Raw genomic sequence first — 13,677 nt, forward strand, 5'->3', positions numbered from 1 at the left:
CAGTTGGCACTATGCATTGGGGCAGGTAACGTTCTCCTCGCATCTGCCAAACACAGATTAGTCCGTTGGACTGTCAGATGGTGAAGCATGATTCATCAATCCAGAGAACGGGTTTCCACTGCTCCAGAGTTTAATGGCAGTGAGCTTTACACCACTCCAGCCAACGCTTGGTATTGCACACGGTGATCTTTGGCTTGTGTGCGGCTGCTCGGTCATGGAAACCCATTTCATGTACTTGATTGTATACACCTGTCAGCAACAGGTGTGGCTGAAATAGCCAAATCTACTCATTTGAAGGGGTATCCACATACTTTTGTATAACAGTGTATCTTTCTTGTAGTTGTCTCCTTGCAGTGAAGTGGCTAGCCACTCCTCCCCAGTCAAAGGCACGTACTGATGTATCTGTGCCATTCCTCAGGGCAGGGGGCAGGGCTGCAGAAACATTGGGGCTAGTTAAACAAGGGCAATCTTACACAGGAGACATGTCATTTTGAAAAGCTTCCAGGTAGCGCGAGGTGAGAGGTTCGAACAGTCACACCTATGATTGACCTAAAATCCCATCTGCATCCCTCAGTAATTGGCAAGGCTGAACAGGGATAGGGATATGTATTAGCTGGAACTAGAGCTAAGAAATGTCCATGCCTAGTTCCTGTATGACCCTTGCCTGAGAGTGTGCAAGAGAGAGGGAGTGAAGGGAGTAATTAGAGAGGACTTAGCAGTCGCTAGAGGAATTTCTCACAATATGTCATAGTTTTATTGTACCCCTGATCAAAGTTAAGAGTTGCTGCTGATCTTTGTTTTTGAGAGGGTGATGGTGACAGAGACTAAGGGGAGATGGGCTACAGTGCCAGCTTGGTGTCTCTCTCACAGATAATTACAGGCGTCTGGTAGCCTACAATACAAGTTCAGAGCTGCGCATCTGACACTAATTCAAGACTGAAAGTGTAATTAGAAATCTGTATGCCGTGCTGTAGTGAGTCATACCGCCTGCAGAGCCCGGTCTAATGTATATGTTTGCTCTGTAGCAGAAGGTTTGGCCAGGATCTTGGACCACCAGGGAAACCTGTTAGAAGGGGGGATGGATGGCAGGAGCCAGAAGAGCAAATAAAACACAGGATTCGTGAATGAATGGAATTCGTAAATGAGTAGGATACTTTTTATTGGACGGAGTTAACAAAGGGCAGCCAAAGATTCTGAGAAAGGTCATAAAATAGCATGTCATTGATATGTTACAAGATCAAATGATGGGACCCATATGTGTAATACTATTGTTGGGTTTTAGAGTTTATCTTTGAAATTCATGCCCTTTTCACATACATCCTTGATCACTGTTAGAAAATGACTCTGTGGATGAGGGGTGTGGATGGTCTATAACAGGGTTCCCCAACTGAGAATTTGGCATGCGGATGGTTTTATCCCCCCGCCCACACCAGAAAATCAGCTCCAAGTGATTTTATTTTTGGAAATCTGTTGCCAAGTATTCCAACGCATAATAGAGAGATGTGATTATATGCGAATGTAAGCAAGGTTTCAAATGATTGTGTTTTAGTCAAATATAGATCTGTTTGGGCTCCTTGCGGTCAATCTGCAGTCTACAAATAATTTGTAATTATGTTCCGGTCCCCTGACCATCCGCTCAATATTTAATTTTTTATCTAGTTGAGGATCCCTGCTGTAGGACATCAGCATTTCTCATAGACTTACAGTGAATGACCAGCTTGGAATGTGATGCAGGATCTTGAGGAGTGGAGATTAGAAATCAAACGTCTATGTGATGTATGAGAGCCCAGCACAGCACTGTGGCCTCAGGCCAGACAGAGCAAATCTTCACAAGGCGCCAGCGGGAGTGAGACAATGAAACAGGTGTACCATTTGTTATTCCAAACCATGCCCTTTGAATTAAACCTTGAGATATTTTCATTTCATACTATAGGAGCTGTGGGAAAAAAACAGACAATTGGGTTCAAATGACTTTATAATCATACAGTACAGTTTTCATATTGGGCCGAGAGGCATCTGGCAACGTGAAACAGACGTCTAACTAAGAAGGCCTGTGGTTCTTAGAGAATAAAGTATAATGGATCACCTTTCCTTAGACATGTTAGAGCTCCATAAACACACCACATATTTACTGTGTACTCAAAAACAGTACATCTGACTGATCAAACCAATTTTATCTGCACAGTAGATACAGTAATCACAGAACATACAGGACCATACTTTTAGATGAAAGACATGAGGCACTTGGTCTATGAAATATACCAAGCACTTTAATTGCACAGGGACACTGCACATTATAGCTTGATATGACAAACGTTTACTCTTTAGATATAGTCTTTCAGAATTATCTTATAAGTTTATTTGCTGTCAACATAAACTTTCAGATAAGGGTTTTGAATTTATTGCAAGAGCAGGCACATTGGCTTCAGCTTTTGGCACATTAAACTCGACAGAATTGCACTTTACTTTCAAAGTTCTGTTAAAACAGTAGAGTTTCTTAGGAGAGGCTGAGGATGCCCTCTCCTTTTTGGGCTTCTGGTTGCACTTTTCAACACTTTCTTCCTGTGTGATGGGAGTAGTACTAGTTTCAAGCTTCTCCTGGTTGCTGGGCATCTTATGACAAGCGCCTTTTTGCGTTGTGGTGGACACATGATTATCCACGCTTGGAGCGTTTACCGTTCCATGGTTGGCCCTGCAGCAGCCTTGGTGTGTGTGGGCTAACGTGCAGCCCAGAGGAGAGGCAGGAGGACCTTGAGTCTGAGCTGGGGTGTTAGGACTGTCACCAGGGCCAGAGGACCCTCCAGTCCGGTGTGAATCCTCCAGCCCAGATGGGTCTGGGGCAGAGCTCTGGTCCCTGGGGAGGCCACCCAGGACGGGGACAGTGTGAACACAGTAGCTTCTGAGGTGGCAGCTGTGAGGCCCCTGTCTGGTTATCCTGCCCGGGGTGCAGTGGTGGAAGTGGGATGGGGGACAGTGTACATAGTTCATACGGCAATCCATGGGTTTGTAGACGGCGTCCAGAGTGGATAGGAAGTTCTGGCCTTTGTTGGCATGGCTGCCTGTGAGGGGGAACTGAGGAGTGGGGCATGGGGAGTCCTGGGTTGTTTGAGTGCATGGGTGGGGAGTCCACTGCATACCCATAGACTGCTGAGGAGGAGGGGGGTCCCCACATGTGCAGGTTGTGTTATGAGAGTACTGGCATTTGGATCTGGGTTTAGTAGCCAGTGTGCCCAGTCTCTTTTCAGAGCAGGGCCCTCTGCCAGGCTCTGCCTTGCTCTTAAAGGGGATGTGTGTGCAGAGGGCAGAGTGGGGGGCTATTCCATTATAGAGCTGGGTGCACGTCTCCTGTTCCTCTGCAGGTTTCTCCTCATTCCTAGGGTTTGAAGCTAATGGTTCCAGCTCGTAATGCTCATGCTCCACCTCTCCTCCTCGACTGTCCAGTTGGTACTTGGTGCCATGCTTGCCCTGGGGCGAGGGGACGTTGGTGGTGCCCTCTTTGAAAGCCTGGCACTGAAACCTCTTGGGCAGGGGGATCTGTCCACAGGTGCCCTGGGGGCCCAGGCAACGGCACATGCACTGGAAGAAGAAGGTGGCGAAGGCCCAACTGATGCACATGATAAGCATCATGAAGGTGCCCAGCTGGGTGTAGGCCAGCACCGTGGATGGCATCATCATCGCCCCGGCGACAAACGTGGTGAGTGCCGCCATGGCAATAGCGGAACCCATCCGGCCGAGGGAGAAGACGACTTTCCCCTCGCGGTCGGGGTCAGGGGCAAGGCGATAAGCGACTCCATAGTGCACCGCGAAGTCCACCGACAGACCCACCGCCACTGAGATGGTGACTGACTCCAGCACGTTGAGCTCCCAGCCCAATAGAACCAGCGAGCCCACCGTGACGAAGATGGTGCCCGCGATGGAGAGGATGGCGTAGAGGCTGATGATGATGTTCCAGGTGGTGAGGAGCATCACCACGAAGGCCACCACCACGGACAATGCCATGGCGATAAGAGTGCCATCCGATAGGCTGTCCTGCAGGTCGTAGAACTCCAGGTTGCTGACGAACCAGCCGTAATTCAGCCCGGCCGGGGCGCTCTTCAGCTCCTCCTGGATCCAGGTGTCCACCTCATGGTAGAACTGGTGCATCTTCTCGTAGGCCAGTGTGAACAGGTAGGTGCTCTGGAACTCCAGGACGATGGCCCGGATGGTGTCGTTGATGTCGAAGCGAGGCCCGGGGGTCTTACTGTCCAGGTGGAAGCTGGTGCTGCGGTCCAGCTCCATGATGGCCCTTTTGATGCACAGCTCAAAGATTTCCTGCTTGTAGGGGAATGTTGACTGGCTGCAGCAAGGGTAGACCGAGGCCTCTTCACAGTCCCGGTTCTCCATCCACTGCTTAAAGGTCTCAATGAAGCAGCTGGTGAAGTCCTGCTCCTCCGACTGGAACACAAAGCTCTGGTTCCTTAGCCTCTGGCAGAAGTTGAGGATCCACAGCTGGGAGGCTGGGCTGGCGATGTTGAAGGTGTTGTCCAGCATAAGTTTGCCTTTGTTCTTAGGGTTGAGGGGGTCCCCATTGTCCACGGGGGTGACCCCCCAGATGATGGTGATGGGCATGTGCAGGTCCTCCCCATGGTGGACTCTCTCAAACATGAACAGTTTCTTGTACTCTGCGTCGTAGCGCTCAAAGGGGTGGGAGGAGCGGAACACCTTGAACTCTGAGAGCTCCAGGGAGGGCAGCTTCATCTTGGGGTTGACACACACCACGTACGCCCCTCCCACTGTGAAGGCCAGGAACCAGAAGAGCCAGAGGTAGCGCAACTTGATCACGATGCAGGGCAGCACCTTCTCAAAGAAGATTCGGGAGGCCTCGGAGATGGTGAACAGGCACTTGCTGGCCTTCTGGCACAGGTTGGCCCAGAGAGTGCAGAACCCACTCTGCTGTGTGGTAGGTTGAGAGCAGGTGAAGATGTTGGGCAGGTAACGCTCATGGAGCACCACCACGGCCGGCAGCCAGGTCACCATCAGTATGTAGTTAACCAAGATGGCCGTGCCGGCGTAAACGCCAAAACAACGGATTGCGGTGATGTTGCTAACGTAGTTGGCGTAGAAGGCGGCAGCCGTGGTAAAGCTGGTGACGAACATGGAGAGGGCGGCGTGCTGCAGAGTGATGCTCACTGTCTCCGACAGCTCAGCGTTGGGCTTGTCGAACTTGGTGTAGTTCCACACGTCACAGAGGACAAAGGCGTCGTCTGCCCCGATGCCCACCAGGATGATGAGGGCCGTGAGGTTCATGAAGGGGAAGAACTCAAAGTGGAACACCATGCGGTACAGGAAGTAGGACACGATCAGGGAGCTGATGATGGCGATCATGGTCATCAGGGTGATGAACACAGAGCGGGTGTACACACACATGACAAACAGCACAATCACTATGGCTATGGCTGGATACACGGTATCCGTCAGTAGGTAGTCCTGGAACAGATTGTGTTTGATACCGAACTCAATCCCCGTGATGGTGGTGATGCCGTCCGAGCAGTTCCAGTTCTCAAAGTTGTCCAGGTAAATGTTCATCATGGTCTCCCCTTTCTCTGTGGGGGAGAACAGCATGCCATGTTTCAGGACAGGGATAAGGTAGTCAGTGTTCTTTGGGCTCATAAAGTCTTTGTCCACCAGGAAGTGGAAGATCTGGTAAACAGCGTTGTACTTGGTGCACTTGCGGGGGACGATGGTGCACTTGGACTGGTCCTTCCTGCGCGTGGTCATGTCCCAGCAGTCGGGGCCCAGTGTTCCGTTGTGGTAGTATTTAGCGCAGGAGCGCAGGATCTTGAGAGTGTGTGACACGTCGCGCTCTGTGATCTTCTGGCAGGAGGACTTGTTGGTGAGGATGGCTACGTAGTTACCCAGGGTCCAGCTGGGGCAGCAGGAGGCGTCGGTGGTGCGCTGGCACAGGCTCCAGTACTGGGGATGGGAGCGCACCTGGGGACAACACAATACAACAAGATATAAGAACAGAGTCTGACTAGAACATAACTATTGACCCAAGGAGACCATAACAGGAGACAAGGCCAATATATCAGTTGGGTTAGTTCCAGCCTGAGGCAGCATAGACTCCCAACATACAATTTCTAATATGATGGGGCTTAGTTCAGGCATTTAAAAATCATTAACATGGCACAATTTGACATGAGCAAACGCTGAGGCACATCATCAACAGTGCTGTTCCACTTACCCGTGTATTGTCCAAATTGCACATGGATTTAATTGCTTGTATATTCCAAAGGTTCTTCCCCTCTGCAGATGTGAATACTAATCTGGAGTATCTGTCACCTGCACATACATTAAGAGCATCCGGTTAGCATTTCATCGTAGTCAAACATTCAGTCAGTCAAACACTTACTAGACAAACACTTGAAACAGGAGAAGCATGATGAGTTTGTACCTGGGACATCACAGAAGAAACTGTCTTTACTGAAGTCCCAGTCAGCTTGTCTTTTATCTCTGTCAAAGTGATCTTCAGCCCACCTGTCCTCTTGGTGACTGGAATACAAAAGTAATGGTGTGATTGCACTGTTAACACTTCATACATTACAATGAAGTTTCCTATCAATTCTGAAGATCCACATGACAGAACGAGACTGAATCCGCATAAAACACAGCAGAGATTTGCACATGGTAACCAAAGAGTACTGAAAGGTCATTCTTAAAACAAACTAAGGAAAATGGTTTAGACCGACCCATTTAAGCGATTACAAAGCCAGTGATTATATCATAATCGGTGAAGTGATCACTATCAGATTGCAATCTTTATTTTTCTAATCATTATAATAGCCAGATCATTGTGATGAGTAGGGGTTTCAGGGACACATCATCTGAAAGAGACATTCTTCCTTTAATCAAGGGTCTGTCAGAGGAGACTGAGGCCATAGCAGAATGATGCAGAGTCCTGTTGACAGGCCTGACCCTGGAGCCTCCCCCTCCCCAGTGATCAAGATGAGTAATGGAGATGGGCCGAGGATTGAACAATCTCCCCCACCAATCCTCTTGCAGGATGGGATTGAGATTTAGTGTGTGTGCTTGTCTGTTTCTGTCTGTCAGCAGGATACATCACTCCATTTCATGGCCTGAGGCCTGATCCTGACCAGTCCCCTTCATCAGGGATGTTGAATCAATACATGGGTCACTAAAGGGTTAGAAGGATGACATTAAATGGACAGGATCTGTGAGTTCGGTTTTGTTACCTTTTCGCCTGCTCGTCGGCATACTTGAATGGGTAGTTAGCTAGGGTTGCTTTGTACCCTGTGTTTTTCACCATGTTATTCCATGTGACTAATCGCTGGCCTATGGCCGTGCCTCGTGGCTCAAATCCCTGAAGAAACAGACAAACAGAGGACATCTATTTATTAGTTCACCAGGAAATTGACCTTCGACATATTGGACTCTTCACATGCACTCAATATAATGATTTTGGTGTGTCAGAAACACTGGGTTTTCAATCTTGATCAAAATAAAGACCAGTATTTTCTATGGAGAAAGTTTTGTGCCTTCCTTCGATTGGCATGGCCTACTCACCAGTAAGGGGTCTGAGAAGTCTGGCAGGTCTGGCACCAGAATACCCACCAGGGCACACACCACGATGAGGACTGTACACACCCCCAGCACCACCACTGGCCAATCAGCAATCAGCTCTGCATAGCTGGAGATGAAGGTCAGGTATTGATTAAACACAGAGCTGATGGCTTTATAACTATACGAATATTATATGTACTCATAACCAAACAGAAAAGAGAAGGGTACACTAGTAGAATATCCAAAAGAGTATAAGGTGCTCATTGAAACGTCATGTAGATATTTAAGTATATTCAGTGTCCTGACTTGATGGAAACTCAGTGGAAGGCATGTCTTGTAGAGGAACATGTGAGGTGGTTAGCAGGTTCCAGGCACAGAGAGCCCTTTCCACATCGATAACTGTGATGATTCACTACACAGGAATGACAGCTCGGCAGGGTTTTGATGGACTCAAGGAGAGCGAGAGAAGAGCTTTCGTAATAAAATAAAAACAGATAATTATTTTTGGCAGATCTTACCTTTTTGGGAACCGAAAAGGCCTTGCAGGGCTGAAAAACAAAAGAGAGATAAATCAGATTTACATTTAGAAGTCAAAGCAAAATCCAATCAGAACCAGATTTGCCTGGGCATCCGTGCAGGGGGAATATGTTTCTTCACGAAAGGTTTTTGAGTAGCAATGCAGCACACACCTTGTGTGGAACCACTAGCTCTATTCAAACTTACATACCCTCAGGGGACAGCGACCTCTTTTTGGTGAACTTTTGGTTTTCATTAAATAATAATAATGTATTCAAAAACCACACACAAATGTAGTGCCTGAAGAATCTCTGACACTAACCGGTTTAGACAAGAGTAACATCAATATCAATCTCTTTTAGGCCTGCTTTTGTGTTTCTAGCCTACAAAGCCCCACACAGTGCTGCAGTGCATGAAGAGGACTAGAGTCCCATTAGTGTGATCTCTCTTGTGCCATAAACACAGACAGAGAGGATCAGCACTGGGCTTCCCCGTTGCCAAAAGAAACTTTCAGCGGCTTTGGATGTGTCTGGACTTCCCATCAGCACCTTCCCAGATCAGTGGGAAGCCTACGGACTGCAGAGTGCAAGCACAGGGGGAATCAGATACGGCCACCGGATCACACAGGGCCCTGGACAGATAAGAGCAAGGCCAGGAACGTGAGGATATGGGGAGAGGAGGGAGGGAGGGTAGAGGTGGGGCAGAGATAGGGCTGGGCGATATAGCCAAATATCATGTCACTGTATTTTAAAAGAATTGGATGGTATGGCGGTATTTGACTATATTTTTTATGTTTTTGAATAATAAAAGTTGTACATTTGCTTTATGAGTAGTGAATGATCCCAGGGTGGCAACACAAACATTCTAAGTGATTTCAATGGGTCTTTCTCCATTCTGATTGTTTTATACTGTTCAAATCAACTTTATCCAAAAATAATTTCAAGCATTTTCATACATTTCTGTATTTGCTGTACTCATTTGAGATCATTTCCACACTGCCATGTACGGATACACGATATGGGCAAACAATCTAGGCCTAATTTTTAACCAAATCTTGCAAATACTATTTGACACTTTTGGAATCATGGAAATAAATCTAATCAAATCAAAGTTCATTTGTTATGTGCGCCGAATATTGTAAATACACCAGTTAGTCAGGCTGATTGAGGCAGTATGAACATGTAGACATGGTTAAAGTGACTATGCATATATGATCAACAGAGAGAAGCAGTAGCGTAAAAGAGGGGTTGGCGGGTGGTGGGTGGCAGGACACAATGCAGATAGCCCGGATAGCCAATGTGCGGGAGCACTGGTTGGTCGGCCCAAATGAGGTAGTATGTACATGAATGTCTAGTTAAAGTGACTATGCATATAAGATAAACAGAGTGTAGCAGCAGCGTAAAAGTAGGGTTTGGGGGGGGCACAAAGCAAACACAATGCAAATAGTCCGGGTAGCCATTTGATTACCTGTTCAGGAGTCTTATGGCTTGGGGGTAAAAACTGTTGAGAAGCCTTTTTGTCCTAGACTTGGCACTCCGGTACCACTAGTAGAGAGAACAGTCTATGACTGGGGTGGCTGGGGTCTTTGACAATTTTTAGGGCCTTCCTCTGACACCGCCTGGTGTAGAGGTCCTGGATGGCAGGCAGCTTAGCTCCAGTGATGTACTGGGCCGTACGGACTACACTCTGTAGTGCTTTGCGGTCAGAGGCCGAGCAATTGCTGTACCAGGCAGTGACGCAACCAGTCAGGATGCTCTCGATGTTGCAGCTGTAGAACCTTTTGAGGATCTCAGAACCCATGCCAAATCTTTTCAGTTTCCTGAGGGGGAATAGGCTTTGTCGTGCCCTCTTCAAGACTGTCTTGGTGTGTTTGGACCATTCTAGTTTGTTGTTGATGTGGAACTTGAAGCTCTCAACCTGCTCCACTACAGCCCCGTCGATGAGAATGGGGACGTGCTCGGTCCTCCTTTTCCTGTAGTCCACAATCATCTCCTTAGTCTTGGTTACATTGAGGGATAGGTTGTTATTCTGGCACCACATGGCCAGGTCTCTGACCTCCTCCCTATGGACTGTCTCGTCGTTGTCGGTGATCAGGCCTAACACTGTTGTGTCGTCTGCAAACTTAATGGTGTTGGAGTCGTGCCTGGCCATGCAATCGTGGGTGAACAGGGAGTACAGGAGGGGACTGAGCATGCAACCCTGTGGAGCTCCAGTGTTGAGGATCAGCGTGGCAGATGTGTTGCTACCTACCCTCACCACCTGGGGTGGCCCGTCAGGAAGTCCAGGATCCAGTTGCAGAGGGAGGTGTTTAGTTCCAAGATCCTTAGCTTAGGGATGAGCTTTGAGGGTACTATGGTGTTGAACGCTGAGCTCTAGTCAATGAATAGCATTCTCACATAAGTGTACCTTTTGTCCAGGTGGGAAAGGGTAGTGTGGAGTGCAATATAGATTGCATCATCTGTGGATCTGTTTGGGCGGTATGCAAATTAGAGTGAGTCTAGGGTTTCTGGGATAATGGTGTTGATGTGAGCCATTACCAACCTTTCAAAGCACTTCATGGCTACGGACGTGAGCGCTACAGGTCTGTAGTCAGGGTCTGTAGGCAGGTTGCCTTTGTGATCTTGGACACAGGGACTATGGTGGTCTGCTTGAAACATGTTGGTATTACAGACTCAATCAGGGACATGTTGAAAATGTCAGTGAAGACACCTGCCAGTTTGTCAGCACATGCCCGGAGCACACGTCCTGGTAATCCGTCTGGCCCCGCAGCCTTGTGTATGTTGACCTGTTTAAAGTTCTTACTCATGTCGGCTACGGAGAGCGTGATCACACAGTGATCCGGAACAGCTGATGCTCTCATGCATGCCGCTGTGTTGCTTGCCTCGAAGAGAGCATAGAAGTGATTTAGCTCGTCTGGTAGGCTCGTGTCACTGGGCAGCTCGCAACTGTGCTTCCCTTTGTAGTCTGTAATAGTTTGCAAGCCCTGCCACATAAGACCACCGACTCCGACGCTTTAGTATGATTCAATCTTAGCCCTATATTGACAATTTGCCTGTTTGATGGTTCATCGCAAGGCATAGCAGGATTTCTTTTAAGCTTCCAGGTTAGAGTCCCGCACCTTGAAAGCGGCAGCTTTACCCTTTAGCTCAGTGTGAATGTTGCCTGTAATCCATGGCTTCTGGTTGGGGTATGTACGTACAGTCACTGTGGGGACAACGTCCTAGATGCACTTATTGATAAAGCCAGTGACTGATGTGGTGTACTCCTCAATGCCATCGGAAGAATCCCGGAACATGTTCCATGCTGTGCTAGCAAAACAGTCCTGAAGTTTAGCATCTGCTTCATCTGTCCAATTTTTTATAGAGTCACTGGTGCTTCCTGCTTTAATTTTTGCTTGTAAGCAGGAATCAGGAGGATAGAATTGTTGTCGGATTTACCAAATGGAGGGCGAGGGAGAGCTTTGTACATGTCTCTGTGTGTGGAGTACAGGTGATCTAGAATTTTTTTCCTCTGGTTGCACATTTAACATGTTGATGAATATTTAGTAGAACTAATTTAAGTTTCCCTGCATTAAAGTCTCTGGCCACTAGGAGCGCCGCCTCTGGGTGAGTGGTTTCCTGTTTGCTTATTTCCTTATACAGCTTCCTTATACAGAGTGTGGTCTTAGTGCCAGCATATGTCTGTGGTGGTAAATAAACAGCCACGAAAAGTATAGCTGAAAACTCTCTAGGCAAGTAGTGTGGCCTGCAATTTATCACACTATACTCTACTTCAGGCGAGCAAAATCTAGAAACTTCCTTGGATTTCGTGCACCAGCTTTTGTTTACAAATATGCACAAACCGCCCCCAGCCCCCCCCACTCGTCTTGTGCTGTTCTATCTTGCCGGTGCAGCGTATATCCCGCTAGCTGAATATCAATGTCGTCATTCAGCCATGATTCGGTGAAACATAGGATATTACAGTTTTTGATGTCTCGTTGGTAGGACCTCAGTACCTCGTCTAATTTATTGTCCAATGATTCCAAGTTGGCGAGTAGTATTGACCATAGTGGCAGCTTTCCCAGTCGCCTTCTCAGGGTCCTGACCAGGCATCCGGCTCTTTGTGTTCTGTACCTGCGTCGTTTCCACTTGCAAATAACGGGGATGTCGGTCCTGTGGGGTATTTGGAGAATGTCTTGTGTGTCGTCTAATCCGAGGTGAGTGATCGCTGTCCTGATATCCAGAAGCTCTTTTTTTTGCCACAAGTTACAGTTGCAGAAACATTATGTACAAAATAAGTTACAAATAACACGAAAAAACCCCACATAATAGCACATTGGGATACTGATTTCTTCTGGCGACATTTTATCATAATAAATAAAACCATAACAAATAACAATAAATAAATAATACATAAATAATAAATAAATAACAATAAATAAAACAATTATTCTTATTCTATAGTTAGAATACATTGCCCAAATCTTCTTACGTTATTCTAAAATGGATTAAATAAAATTAAAAAATCCTCAGCAATCTACACACAATACCAGATAACGACAAAGCGAAAACTGTTTTTTAGAAATGTTACCAAATGTATTAAACCTAGAAAACAGAAATACCTTATTTATATAAGTATTCAGACCCTTTGCTATGAGACTCGAAATGTAGCTTAGGTGCATCCTGTTTCCATTGATAATCCTTGAGATGTTTCTACAACTTGATTGGAGTCCACCTGTGGTAAATTCAATTGATTGGACATGATTTGGAAAGGCACACAACTGTCTATAAAAAGGTCCCAGAGTTGACCGTGCATGTCACAGCGAAAACCAAGTCGAAGGAATTGTCCATAGAGGAATATGGATTGTGTTGAGGCACAGATATGGGGAAGGGTACCAAAACAATTATGCAGGATTGAAGGTCCCCAAGAACAAAGTTCCCTCTATCATTCTTAAATGGAATAAGTTTGGAACCTAACGTTGGCTGCCCGGCTAAACTGAACAATCGTGGGAGAAGGGCCTTGGTCACAGAGGTTACCAAGAGCCCGATGGACACTCAGATAGAGCTCCAGAATTCCTCTGTGGAGATGGGACAACCATCTCTGCAGCACTCCACCAATCAGGTCTTTATGGTAGAGTGGCCAGACGGAAGCCACTCCTCAGTAAAAAAGGCACATGACAGCCTGCTCGGAGTTTGCCAAAAGGCAAACAAGATTCTCTGGTCTGATGAAACCAAGTTTGAACTCTTCGGCCTGAATGCCAAGCGTCAGGTCAGGAGGAAACCTGGCACCATCCCTACGGTGACGCATGGTGGTGGAAGCATCGTACTGTGGGGATAATTTTCAGCGGCAGGGACTGGGAGACTAGTCAGGATCAAGGGAAAGATGAACAGAGCAAAGTACTGAGAGATCCTTGATGAAAACCTGCTCCAGAGTGCTCAGAACCTCAGACTGTGTGCCAAGATTCACCTTCCAACAGAACAACGACCCTAAGCACACAGCCAAGACAGCGCAGGAGTGGCTTCGAGACAAGTCTCAGAATTTCCTTGAGTGGCCCAGCCAGACCCTGGACTTGAACCCGATCGAACATCTCTGGAGAGACCTGAAAATAGCTGTGCAGCAACG

At 47.2% G+C, this 13,677-nt stretch overlaps 1 protein-coding gene across 3 annotated transcripts in view; it reads right to left on the bottom strand.

The window, feature by feature from the left end:
• Positions 1–1,125: 1,125 nt before the first annotated feature.
• disp1 (dispatched homolog 1 (Drosophila)) overlaps positions 1,126–13,677 on the bottom strand; it is a 71,332-nt gene continuing 58,780 nt past the window's right edge. For all 3 annotated transcript variants that reach the window (XM_024378095.2, XM_024378094.2, XM_024378093.2), the window contains 6 exons: positions 8,079–8,108; positions 7,564–7,687; positions 7,233–7,360; positions 6,434–6,531; positions 6,224–6,321; positions 1,126–5,970 (listed from right to left, as the gene is read on the bottom strand). In XM_024378095.2, the coding sequence (XP_024233863.1) occupies positions 2,368–5,970; positions 6,224–6,321; positions 6,434–6,531; positions 7,233–7,360; positions 7,564–7,687; positions 8,079–8,108 (4,081 nt within the window). In that variant the 3' untranslated portion in view covers positions 1,126–2,367. The remainder of the gene's footprint in view (positions 5,971–6,223; positions 6,322–6,433; positions 6,532–7,232; positions 7,361–7,563; positions 7,688–8,078; positions 8,109–13,677) is intronic.

Source organism: Oncorhynchus tshawytscha, linkage group LG18 (assembly GCF_018296145.1).
Source record: "Oncorhynchus tshawytscha isolate Ot180627B linkage group LG18, Otsh_v2.0, whole genome shotgun sequence".
NCBI classification, from domain to species: domain Eukaryota; kingdom Metazoa; phylum Chordata; class Actinopteri; order Salmoniformes; family Salmonidae; genus Oncorhynchus; species Oncorhynchus tshawytscha.